Source organism: Bufo bufo, chromosome 1, assembly GCF_905171765.1.
Source record: "Bufo bufo chromosome 1, aBufBuf1.1, whole genome shotgun sequence".
Taxonomy (NCBI): domain Eukaryota; kingdom Metazoa; phylum Chordata; class Amphibia; order Anura; family Bufonidae; genus Bufo; species Bufo bufo.
In genome coordinates, this window is record NC_053389.1 from 551,416,286 (window position 1) to 551,429,190 (window position 12,905).

Consider the following 12,905-nt stretch of genomic DNA (forward strand, 5'->3'; position numbering starts at 1 on the left):
CCATATGTCTACTTTATGTTGGCATCATTTTGGAAATGTCATTTTATTTTTTTAGGACGTTAGAAGGCTTAGAAGTTTAGAAGCAATTCTTAAAATTTTTAAGAAAATTTCCAAAACCCACTTTATAAGGACCAGTTCATGTCTGAAGTCACTTTGTGGGGCCTACATAGTGGATACCCCCATAAATGACCCCATTGCAAAAACTACACCCCTCAAGTTACTCAAAACTGATTTTACAAACTTTTTTAACCCTTTAGGTGTTCCACAAGAATTAAAGGAAAATGGAGATGAAATTTCTAAATTTCACATTTTTGGCAGATTTTCCATTTTATTGCATTTTTTTATTTAACACATTGAGGGTTAACAGCCAAACAAAACTCAATATTTATTACCCTGATTCCGCGGTTTACAGAAACACCCCACATGTGGTCGTAAACTGCTGTACGGGCACACGGCAGGGCGCAGAAGGAAAGGAATGCCATACGGTTTTTGGAAGGCAGATTTTGCTGGATTGGTTTTCTGAACGCCATATGTTTTTTATTTTTCTGCCGATCGTCTTGTGCAAGGGCTCGTTTTTTGCAGAAAGTGTTGAGGTTTTAATTGGTACCATTTTTGGGTACATAGGATTTTTTGATCATTCATTATTACACTTTATATGGCAAGGTGACCAAAAAATTGGCTGTTTTGGAACAGCTTTCATTTATTTATTTTTACAGCGTTCATCTGAGGAGTTAGGTCATGTGATAGTTTTATAGAGAAGATCGTTACGGACGTGGCAATACCTAATATGTATACCTTTTTCTTATTTATTTAAGTTTTACACAATAATAGCATTTCTGAAACCAAAAAAATTATGTTTTAGTGTCTCCATAGTCTGAGAGCCATAGCTTTTATATTTTTTGGGCGATTGTCTTAAATAGGGTATCATGTTTTGCGGGATGAGGTGACGGTTTAATTGGTACTATTTTGGGGGTCATAAGCCTTTTTTATCGCTTGCTGTTGCACTATTTGTGATGTAAGGTGACAAAAATAGCTTTTTTTGGCACATTTTTTTTTATTTTTTTTTAATAGTGTTTATCGGACTGGGTCTATCATGTGATATATTTATAGAGACGGTCGTTACGGACGCGGTGACACCTAATTTGTGTATTTTATTTTTTTATTTTTTTTTATAGGAAAAGGCAATTTCTTTTTTTAATTTACATTTTTATTTATTTATTTTTCATTTTTATTATTTTCACTTTCCTTTTTTATCAAGTCCCTCTTGGATCATGAAGATCCAATGGGGCTGATGGCTGTACTATACTTTGCAATGCTCTTGCATTGCAAAGTATAATACTATTAGATGCCCTGTAGGTGGCAGCACCAGATGCCTTTGCCATGGCAACCGGACGCCTTTGCAAAGCGTCCGGTTGCCATGGCAACCATCGGGCGCTGCTATCAGCGCTGCAGCCCCGATGGTTCAGAGAGGGAGCTCCCTCCCTCTATTAACCCCATGGATGCAGAACCGCAGCATCTATGGGGTTACAGCAGAGTGTCAGCATAGAGCTGACACTCGCTGCTGATGGCGGCGGCTCAGGAATGGAGCCGCCGCCATCACACACAGCGGGGGCACAGGATCGGGGGCAGCGCTGGAATGGGGGGGGGGGGGGGGGGGTTGTATTGGGGTACGGCGGCTAACCTTGAGGGTGAGGGAGGCTGGGGCAGGAGGGGCGGGGAGACAGCATGGGGCGGACCGCATCAGGGAGGGACTACATAAATATGGACGGGGAAACTACTTCATCAGGGGCAGGCGCGCACAGGGGGGTGTTGGAGGAGCACAGATCGGGGGGCACAGGAAAGGGGCACAGATTGGGGGCCACAGAGACACTACCTGATTTCAGGCTGTGATCTGCAGAGCGCAGATCAGAGCCTGAAACCGGCATTTTTTCCACTGCCGCGATCCGATTGGTTAGTCTGCACAGACTAACCAATCGGATCGATTGTCGGCAAGGGGCCACTCTGATTGGTCCCTTGCCGGCATTACTGAACTGTATGCTGTCCGTGACAGCAGCAGTGCGGGGGCAGAAGCTTTAATCCAAGCGCTTTGCAGCGCTTGGATTAAAGAACTGTCTTGACGTTTATAGACGTGATAGCTGCACGGGGCATGTGCAGCTATCACGTATATACAGATTGCAGTCGGGAAAGGGTTAATAAACAATTAGGTGCAATCTAGGTTGCTACCATTGAATGTTATCTTACAGTCTCCCAGAAACTCGTAGCAATTATTGCCAATGGTAATGGAATTGTTTGATTCGTGCAACTCACATTTCATCAATTAGCATTCAGACCAAGGGTACTATTCAGTTCTGTTGTATAGGTACTGGGGCTCAGCACCACAGGGACCCCTACAGGGATTTTTGTCAGTCCACTGACCGAATTGAGTACTTGTGAACATACAGTTAAACTCTAGGCCAGCTGTTTTCCAAAAGGTGGATATCTAATTGGGACAACTTCTTAAAGGAAACGTGTAGTCAGAAAATTACCTATTGCTTAAATCAAGTTTTTATGATAATATATATATATATTGTATATATTTTTTTAAATTTCCATGCAACTATCTATATATATTTTGTTTAAATGTTAAAATTATGCACTTTTACACTGGCTACTAGGCCTACAATATGTCAAGAGTTCCTGTCCTTTGACAGCAGCTACAAGGACCATAGACACAATGGACTGGAGGGGACCCCATTGACTTCTATGGGAGGGTTTTCTAAGAATGTGCTGTGAGCTGCCCAGAGGGCAGGAGAGAGTAGATGAGCTGTTATCACCTATTGTGAATGGTGCCGCCATAACATCAGCGCAGATTTTCCAGCAGGAGCCTCCATTAGAGATCCAGGCAAAACAAAAGAAAAAGACGACATATCACTGCATGCAGTGGTATTTTGTCCGGCCAGCTGGCAGTATTCATGCAGGACAACCAACTGACCCCATTATAGTAAATGGGATCTATACGGTTCCAGCAGTATCTGGCATACACCAGATCCATCAGTTCTAGTATTCTCCTCCTATGCTGCTACAGAATACAAGAATCCTAGCATAGATGTGTACTTAGCCTTATCTATATACAGGCAATATATATCATTGTAATTCTGCTTGTGATGATAATCTGATGGCTACTGAAAAGCTACCCGTTCAGAACAGAAAGTCTGAAAATATAATTAGGCCTAGTGACCAGTGCAAAATCTGCAGTTTTAGGTATTTTTTTTTTAAATATAGCGACATTGAAAATTAAAATAAAAATCAACACAATTTGTAAAATAAATATATTGAACATAAAACGTGAGTCAAACACATTACTTTTAAAGGAGTTGTCCGGTTTCCGATATTGATGACCTATTCTCAGGTAAACAGTGAAGAGAATGCAGCACTCATATGAGCGCTGCTGTCTCTTCAAACAGCTAATTGGCTGAGGTGCCGGGAGTTGGACTCCCACCGATCTGATAATGATAACTTATCCCGAGGATAGGTCATCAATATTGGAAACCAGACAACCCCTTTAAAGTCTGCTAGTACAAAATAAAGTTTATTAAGTTTGGATTTATAAAAGGGTGCTCAACAAACACGGTCTAAAAGTGCCCAACACGATAACTCAATCACTGTGTGGATAGTTTTGGAAGAGGACACTGCAAGTTAGGCTACTTTCACACTGGCGTTTTGGTTTCTGTTTGGGAGATCCGTTCAGGGATCTCACAAGCGGTCCAAAACAGATCAGTTTTGCCCTAATGCATTCTGAATGGCTCAGAATGCATCAGTTTGGCTCCGTTCTGCTTCCATTCCGCTTTGGAGGTGGACACCAAAATGCTGCTTGCAGCGTTTTGGTGTCCCTTTGACAAAACTGAGCCAAACGGATCCGTCCTGACACACAATGTGTTTTCACTGACACAATAGAAAACTGATCCTTCCTCCATTGACTTTCAATGGTGTTCAAGACGGATCCGTTTTGGCTATGTTAAAGATAATACAAACGGATCCGTTCTGAACAGTTGCATGCGGTTGTATTATCGATGAGGATCAGTCTGTGCAGATCTATGACAGATCCGCACCAAACACGAGTGTGAAAGTAGCCTTACCTATGATGTACAACTTACTTTTTGGCATATCTCCAGTACTTGATGCGGAAACCGTCCTGCTTCTGTCTTGGCAAGGGCTACTTTCATGCCGCTCTATAACTGTGGAATCCTCAGAAGCTGCCAAAGCAGATTTTACAGACTCTAATGGGTCGGAAAACATTGCTGCTGAAAAATCAGAGAACTCTAACTCCGTATTCTTATGTTGTCCATTTGGCAAATCACTGTTATACTGTTCATAAGAGCTACTGTATGTATAATCACTTTCGGCATTTGACTCATCATGGTTAGAGTCATCTGGATTTGGGCAGTCTTCCTCTTCCTCATCTTCATCATCTAACGGCTGTTCCAGGGAGAATGGACCATTTTCCAAATGGCCATTTGTTTTTGGAGACTCTATCCATGTTGGATCTGTGTTCACCAGTTCTGGCTCCACATCATCATCCTCATCATCATCCTCATCATCATCTTTTTCAACAATTTCCTTTTCGGTATCTTCTTTCTCATCATGATCTTCCCCTTCTGAAGAAACATTACCTGCTAAAACTGTAAAAATACATTTCAAACAAACCTTAGGCTGCTTACAGGAACATCATGGCTTTAAGTTATAAAACAAGACATGATAATGTGATGGCTCTGTTGTCCTGGCTGAGCCAAATCAGAGAAAATCAAGGTGTCAAAAGATCCTTGCGTCTTTGGCAGATATAGTGACGATGTCAGTGAATATCAGCCCTAGCAGTGAAATATAGGTTTATATAATCTGGACCAGGCTTTCTGTGTAAAAAGCAAACGTAAATCCGATAGGAGACCTAGAACTGCAGACAAATATTGGGAAAGCAGCGTTCATTCCTGATAATTTCCCGCTCGTCAGTGGAGGTGAAGAGTTGCATTTACATGCAGCAGTCACCTCCACGGTATGTGGATGAGTAATGGCTACTGCGATTACTCGTCCCCAGACAGTCATTGTTACTGGGCAGCAGAGTGCTGTTTACACAGCATGATCTGCTGCTCAGAAACAATGACTGAGATGTCCGCAGGAACAATCATTCCACCCGATGAATGTTTCAGTTGTTCATGGGGTGATCTGCAGCACCTTTACACTGGCAAATTATTGGGAACTAGTGTCTAATATGAATGTTTGTTACCGATAACCCGCCTGACAATTGGACAATGTAGATGAAGCATAGGAGTGCTGACTGTGTGTAGGTGGGGTTATCAGGACTCTCACAGTCTACCCTAAGGCTAGGGCTGCGCGACACAAAGGGAACAACTACACCAATGTCACGCAATAATTTTCATAATTTCATAATTATAGTCTATGGTGTCGCACTGCAACATGCTGCAACTGCGACAGTCACCGAAAAATCCATCTTGGGTGGATTTTTTTGCTACTGTCGCGTTGCAGCATGTCGCAGTGCGACACTATAGACTATCATTATAAAAAACATGTCGTCGTGTAGCCCTAGCCTAAGAGTCCTATCGGGATTTACGCCGTTTTTTTTCACACAGAAATACTGATTCGAACCATATGAACCTATATATTATGCAGCTGTTTCTCTTCATGCATCCCACCCTGCACTCAGATATGGCAGACATTTACTCCTAACAGGTTCGCTTTAAGTATCTTACAGCAGCCCATGTATACTGTCCAATAGGCAAGTGATAGGTAATGGGCCATCAATCTCCCCCTTAAAGGGGTATTCCCATCTGAGAATCCTAGGGGAATATTGCTAGGATATGCCCCCATTGTCTGATAGAGCGGGGAAGGTGGCGGCCGGAGGACCCCACGTTTCCCTGGGTCAGTCCACCACCAAGCGCTCTCCCCATAGTAGTGAATGGGAGCGCATTGTGCTTGCGTGGCTAGGATTAGAAGAAAAAAAACACACCACACCTGTCAATGCTTTGGGTTTAGTATTACAGCTCACTTCCATTGAAATGAATGGGGATGAACTGCAATACCACAAATGACCTGTGGACAAGTGTTGCATTGCTTCTGGAAGGAAGCAGCCATGTTTTTCTAATCCTGAACAACTCCATGTAAAACTTCTTTATTCCCAATTGGAAATGGCAATGAATCAGATTTTTTTTTTAAAGGCTCCTGATCTTGTGTTTATTTAGTTACACTGTACAGGGAGTGTGAAAAAAGCTCTGCATTTAATACGCACCATAGTCATTGACTGGCTCCTCATCAGTAGCATCCTCCAGACAAACCGTCTTCAATTTGGCTTCTGGCTGGCTATCAGCATCCTGCTCATTTTCATTTTCTGCAGTTTTTTTCCTTTCTGCCTCCCTCTCCAGCGCTTCGATTTCTTGAAGGCGTTTTTCTAGGAGCTCTGCTTGACGCTTCTGCTTTTTTTTAAGTTTTTTCTTTTTATTTTTGGAAATCTTTCCAACCTGTGCAGGAAAAGCAACATGTTTCTTAGTTAACCGTTTTTCTAATAAAATGTAAAGAAAAATAAATTACAGTAAATACTCTGAGCTCAAATAAAAAAGAAGCCTTTCAAAAGTAAGATAAAGAAAAGTTATCCCACTGGTCACCAGCATAAAACTATATGGTGTTCAATGACCCGTTTTCACGAAGATCACATAATGTACATGGGAAAGTTTTTCTGTACGACATTTCACCCCTTTACACTGTAATAGAATCCGCAATGTGTACATATTTTTGAAATCTCATCCACTTTGCAGATCTGACATTGGAAAATCTGCAGCTAATAAACAGTGCATGCATGTAGCCTTAGGGTATTTTCACAAGAAGCATATTTTTTGAAGTGTTTGTGACTGTCCAATTCATCTGAATAGGACCTGCGTGTATCCATGTGCTTTTCTTCAAAACAACCTCATTCAGATGAATGACACGGATTTTTAAATCACAGAAACATTAGCAACAAATCTGACAAGTGTGAACTTATACAACCGGTAAAAAAGACACGATCGCACATCCACATTCTATGCATTGATCTATTGCAAAGCCTAATTATACGTATGCTCTATGTATACTGAACGGTATAGGCCCATTTACCAGGTCACAGTGGCCTCTTTTGAGTGGGTTTCTACTCCTACACTGCAGATGCTATGCTACGGCAGCAACGGTTGCTACAAATTCATGTAGGATTTCAGCTGAAAGAGGCCACCATGATGTGATGTGCGGGCCTAAGCATTCTGGCCATAACATATACAAAGAGCCTTGTGTTCATATTTATACATTTTGCTAAGCAGCACTAGTGTAGATCAGTGTATAATATTTGGATTCATGCCTTTTACTACAGTTGTTGCACATGTGAACTTTCCCTAAGACTTGTGAAAATACTGTTCAACTTACCACATACAGGTAGCTTCTTCAACAGCTCCTGCGGGAATTGTCCAGGGGTGTACATAGAAGTAAGGGGGGCCCCATAGCAAAAATCAAAATGGGCACCTCATTTTGAAGCTAAATTTTGTTTTCCAAGACGACAAGTGTTTGTTTCATCCATCTCCTTTCATTTGTCCATGGGCCAATACTCTGCTCCCTCTTTTATTTAGTTCCTAAATTAGTTCATCTGATTAGAAGAGTTCTAAAGTAGGTACCCAGTAGTAAAGGAGATGGGATTAACAAGGGCTTGGACTTCTGTATGAAAGGGCTCCACAGCATGGCCTCTAAAACCTAGGTGCGTCTTATAGAGCAAAAAATATGGTACATTTTTCACAGAAGCTGAAGGCCACTTGTCAGTATGAAAAATAGTAAACAACAGTTGATAATTCAAAAGTGACAATCAATATGGCAGCACTTCCTGTTGTCACTTCTACAAGGACGGTCAACACAACTGAACAGAAAAAAAAAAGATCTTTGTAAATGAAATAATCTAAAGCTATTTAATACTATGGACATTTTTAGATTTGGAAATTCTCCTCAATGTATATTTTGAGAATTCTAAGCAGAAGTCAATTTAAATGAACTTGGTGTCAGATTACTGGAATTTTCATTTAAATGGAATGATATGTCTAACCATCAAAAAGTAATTCCTAGGAATATAAACCAGTGGCATTACACTGTACAGTAAAATGAACTGACAAATAAGCAAAAACAGAAAATAATAATATAAATATATTAATTACAATGGGGTATTCCCATCTGTTACATTTATGGCATGTCGTTAGGATATACTATCAATGTCGGACAGGTGCAGGTCTCCCCTCTGGGACCAGCTCTAATCTTCAGAACGGACCCAGAAGTAAAGGACAGCGCAAAACACATGCGCAGCTTACTCTCCATTCACTGCTACAGGACTTCTGAAAATGGCTAAGTAAGTGTGCTCTACTGTTTTTGGGAGTCCTTTAGCAGTGAATAGAGGAAGCCGCACATAAGTCATCTCCATTCACTGCTATGGGACTGCCTGAAACACGTGAACCAGCACAAGGCTATTTCTGGAACTCCCATAGCGGTGAATGGAGTGGCCACACATCTGTTGTTGCTCCCCCTTCACTTCAGGGGCCCTATTCTGGAGACCGGACATGGTCCCAGAGGTGGGACCTGCACTTCATATTGATGGCATATTTTAGCAATATGCCATCAATGTTCCAGATGTGAATACCCATTTACCGTAAGTCTGTGGATTCATAATACTGTTCTCACACAATCATTATAAAAAGATACTTTCAAGTACTTACTGGCTTCTGCTGTGGAGCAGTGCTCACTAAAAGAAAAAAAAGAAAAATGATAAAATATCATTCTTAAAATCATATTAGGACTTAAGTGCAGAGTATAGAGTACACAGTTAAAGGGGTAGTCCGGTTATATTGGTATCCCCTATCCACAGGATGGGGGATAACTATTAGATCAGTGGGGGTCTGATATACCAGAGGTCCAGAATACCCCTTTAAGTACACAAAGTATGTACTACAAAGCCCCTTACCCCCTTAACGACCAAGCCAATATTTTATTGCATTTACGTATTTTTTCCTCTCTGCCTTCCAAGAGCCCAAACGTTTGAAATTCTCTGTTCACATAACCATGACATTCTAGTAATTTCATGCAGGTAATGTATTTTTAATGGCACTATTTAAAGGAGTTTTCCGAGATTTATTTCACTGATGATCTATCCTTTGGTTAGGTCATCAGTATCTGATCAGTTGGGGTTCGACACTGGGTACCCCCACCAATCAGCTCTTTCAGAAAGCAGCAGTGCTAGAAGTAGCACGACAACCTTCTCTCTGCTTTTCCTAGGCCAAGTGACGACACAGCAGCTCAGCCCCATTCAAGTGAATGAGGCTGAGTGTAATAACAAACACAGCTGCTATACAATGTACAGTACAGCACTGTGCTTGGTGAGCACCGAGAAGGCCGCAGCACTCACAGGAGCGCCGCTGCCTTCTCAAAACACCCCCATGACAAGATGTTTGAATTTATGTTGTATTGCCCATTTTTATTATTTCTTCACTATGCATGATGAATATTTATATTTATAAGACATTTTCAGACATGGCAATAACTGATATTTAGATAGATTGGTGGTTGGCTCACACCCAGGTGATTATGGGCAGGTGCTACTAACTCGTAACTTGGGTGCCCGGACCCAAAGAAATTGTAAATAGTAAAAAAGAAAGGGAGTGAGCACTCACACCATCTGGACCATAGGATATATTTATTAAATGGTATCCAATATATCATTCATATAAATGCACTCAAATACAATAAAACTTCATAAAAGTAGTGGTTGGTACCAACATATAAAATAACACTGAAGAATGGTAATTGTGCAATCCTTGCGTAATTGGTATTCAAAATTGGCACTTTGTACTGCCCAGAATTATGCAGTAAATAGACCACTAATGGTAGTGGTAATACCGCAAACCGCAGTCGGCAATTGAAGTGTCCTGGAGAGAAGTACCTGTGACTCCAAAATGGTATTCAAATCTCCTCGTGCATGCAAATATATATTACACTAGAAAAGTCTCTCCACGATTCATTAGATGTAACCGTCCAGGACTATAGGTTTCACACCACTTAATGCACAGTTCAAGTTCATACCTTATTCCAAATTGTTCCATGCTAAGCCGTCCTTCCACGAGGAGCGAGTGATGCCGGCTGCTACGGCGTCTCACGTCGCAAGTCTCGGGTTGCTGACGTCACTGTATCGCGGGATCACGAAATTCGGCTGGTAAGAATAGTAATTCGTTGGTGGCACCTGTAGTTGTATCCTGTATCCTGGAGCGGTATTCGTATTAGTGGGATTCCTTATCGCATGGCCATGCAATATCTTTAATCAAGGTCCAGTGGGTAAGGTAGGCGCTTTTCTTCCAGTGGTGACTACTTTTATGAAGTTTTATTGTATTTGAGTGCATTTATATGAATGATATATTGGATACCATTTAATAAATATATCCTATGGTCCAGATGGTGTGAGTGCTCACTCCCTTTCTTTTTTACTAATAACTGATATTTAATTTAATTTTTTTTTATGTAAAATTGAGAAAGAGGGGTGATTTAATTAGTAGTGTTTTTTTTTTTTTTAACTTGTCACTTGTACCATAGACTTCAATTAGGCAGGGCTTAACAGACATCTTACTATGTTAGGCCTGGGAGCCTTCACAAGGCAACAGACTGCCACAGTAACCGACTGGAACCCCACAATTTCGCAGCAGGGGATGTGGCATCTGAGGGGTTAAATAACCAAGCTGAGTTTTTTTTTTATTTTATATATATTTGACTTCCTTTGCACAATAAGAACACTTCTTTCAAATAAAAATCTTTAGTTTTTGTGCCACCATATTCTGACAGCAGTAACATTTTTCAATTTTACGAGGACAGAAATGTGTGAGGGCTTATCTCCTAAGGAACAAGCTGTAGTTTTCACGGGTACCATTTTTGGGTGCATATGACGTCTGAATCATAACAAAAATAGCAATTCTCACACAGCATTCCTGCCTATAATGAATGAACTGACAACTGGACACTGCCGCATCCTCATTCACTATAATGGGATCTGGTGGATTTCTGGCATAAATGCTGGCTTTCTCTTGGAAAAATAGTGCTGCATGCAACGCTATTTTCCCAGTAGAAAGCTAGCATTCTTACCAGAAACCTGTCAGGTCCCAGCTGGATCCCAATATAGTGAATGGGGATCAGGTGATGTTCAGCTAGGCTAGATACGGTAACTGTTAGTCTGCTCCGGTGCCGGAACAAACTAGCGAAGTTACCTTAACGGAGAGTGAATGAAGCTTTACTAACAAAGACAAGTCAGGAGTGCCCTGTAAATGTGCTGAAGGTTGATAGTTTCACACCATTGTATATGAAAATCTAAGCTTTTTACCTGCTGAACCAGATGGAGGTGGTGCACCCGCTTTCTGCCATTCTGTGGCTTCTGCAGCCATTCTACGGACATAAGCATCATCAACACACATCAAGATGTTTTCTGGTTTTATATCGGTGTGGATGATTTTACATTTGCTATGCAGATAGTCCAAGCCCTGGAGGACCTACAAAACAAAAGCAATTACCGGTTTATGTGGAAAGATTCTATATTTAGAGTCATTTTATGTCACTTCCACACAGATCTATTCAGCACAGTAAACAGACTATATGACAATATCATTCAGGTCAAGTAGATGCAGAACAACCACTCAGACTGCTGTACATGCATGTGTATTAAATTTAACCATGGTCCTAACTAGATCAATGCACAAATGTCACCTATTTTGTCATACAAAACTATTTTTTTCTAATTTTTAAAAATGCTCCTTTAATTGGTAACTGTGTACACAGCATTACCAGAGCTCATAGACTGCAGACACAGTTCTGATAAGAAGGCAGAAAGAGTAATAAAGCAACTCATTTAAATAGGATCCTCTTCATAGGGATGTAACAGAGCAGAGGTTGTCACTTGACACAATGCATTGATACCATGTCTTTATCACAGGTGTGCACTACAAAAAAGGTTTCTTTTCAAAAAGGTATGATCACCCCCTTTAAACTCCGTCTGACCACATAAAGTGGGTGTTGCATGCCAACTAAAAGTTGTGCACAAGTTATATGAAAATTGCAGTGCTGATTCTGCACATCCTGACTGCTAGGTTATGAACACATTAGTAACACTTTGTAAGGCCTCATGCACACCGCCGTTGTGTGGCCGTTTAGTGCTCTGGGGACCGCAATTTGCGGTCCCCAATGCATGGGCAACATCCATGCGGCGGCAGGGACGAATCAAGACCCGTTCAACTTGAATGGGTCAGTGATCCATCCGCACCGTAAAAAAATTTAAAGTTCTATTTTTTTGCGGTGCGGAGGCACGGACAGAAACACCACGATAGCACTCCATAGTGCTTCTGTTCCGCACCGCATCTCCCGGATTGCGGACCCATTCAAGTGAATGGGTCCGCATCCGCGATGTACACGGCCGTTGCCCGTGTATTGCGGACCTGCTGTTTGTGGGCCGCAATACGGACACAGCCGGGCAACGGCCGCGTGCATGAGGCCTAAGGCTGAAACAATAACGCCCATCTAGTTCAGCCTATCCTGCAAAGTAGGTGCATTGTAGGAGCAATTTGTCGCACTGTGTTCACTGTTATGGTGAAAACTGTTGTGCTTCACATACCTTGTATCTTGAATTATTTCAATAAAAAAAAAAGAAAGTGAAAAACATTTTAAAAGAAAAGTTGAACTGGCATTTCCCTTTAAGTGACCCTGTTACCCACAAAGGGTTCTTGGACACACAAACCTGACCAAACAGTACCTTTGTCGTTATAGTCCGATTTTCTTAAGTTGCAAAAACAAGGTTTTAATAGTATGTAAATGAAGGCTCGCAAGTTCCCAGGGGC

The 12,905-nt window shown here is 41.4% G+C and overlaps 1 protein-coding gene across 5 annotated transcripts in view; it reads right to left on the minus strand.

Moving 5' to 3' along the window:
- SRPK2 (SRSF protein kinase 2) overlaps window positions 1–12,905 on the minus strand; it is a 149,488-nt gene that overhangs the window by 25,978 nt on the left and 110,605 nt on the right. For 3 of the 5 annotated variants that reach the window (XM_040412672.1, XM_040412662.1, XM_040412654.1), the window contains exons 7-10: window positions 11,402–11,567; window positions 8,760–8,785; window positions 6,278–6,506; window positions 4,134–4,649 (exon numbers count right to left, since the gene is read on the minus strand). In XM_040412672.1, coding sequence (XP_040268606.1) covers window positions 4,134–4,649; window positions 6,278–6,506; window positions 8,760–8,785; window positions 11,402–11,567 — 937 coding nt within the window. Of the gene's footprint in view, window positions 1–4,133; window positions 4,659–6,277; window positions 6,507–8,759; window positions 8,786–11,401; window positions 11,568–12,905 lie in introns of all 5 variants that reach the window. The other 2 variants (XM_040412647.1, XM_040412639.1) reach the window with 1 other exon arrangement.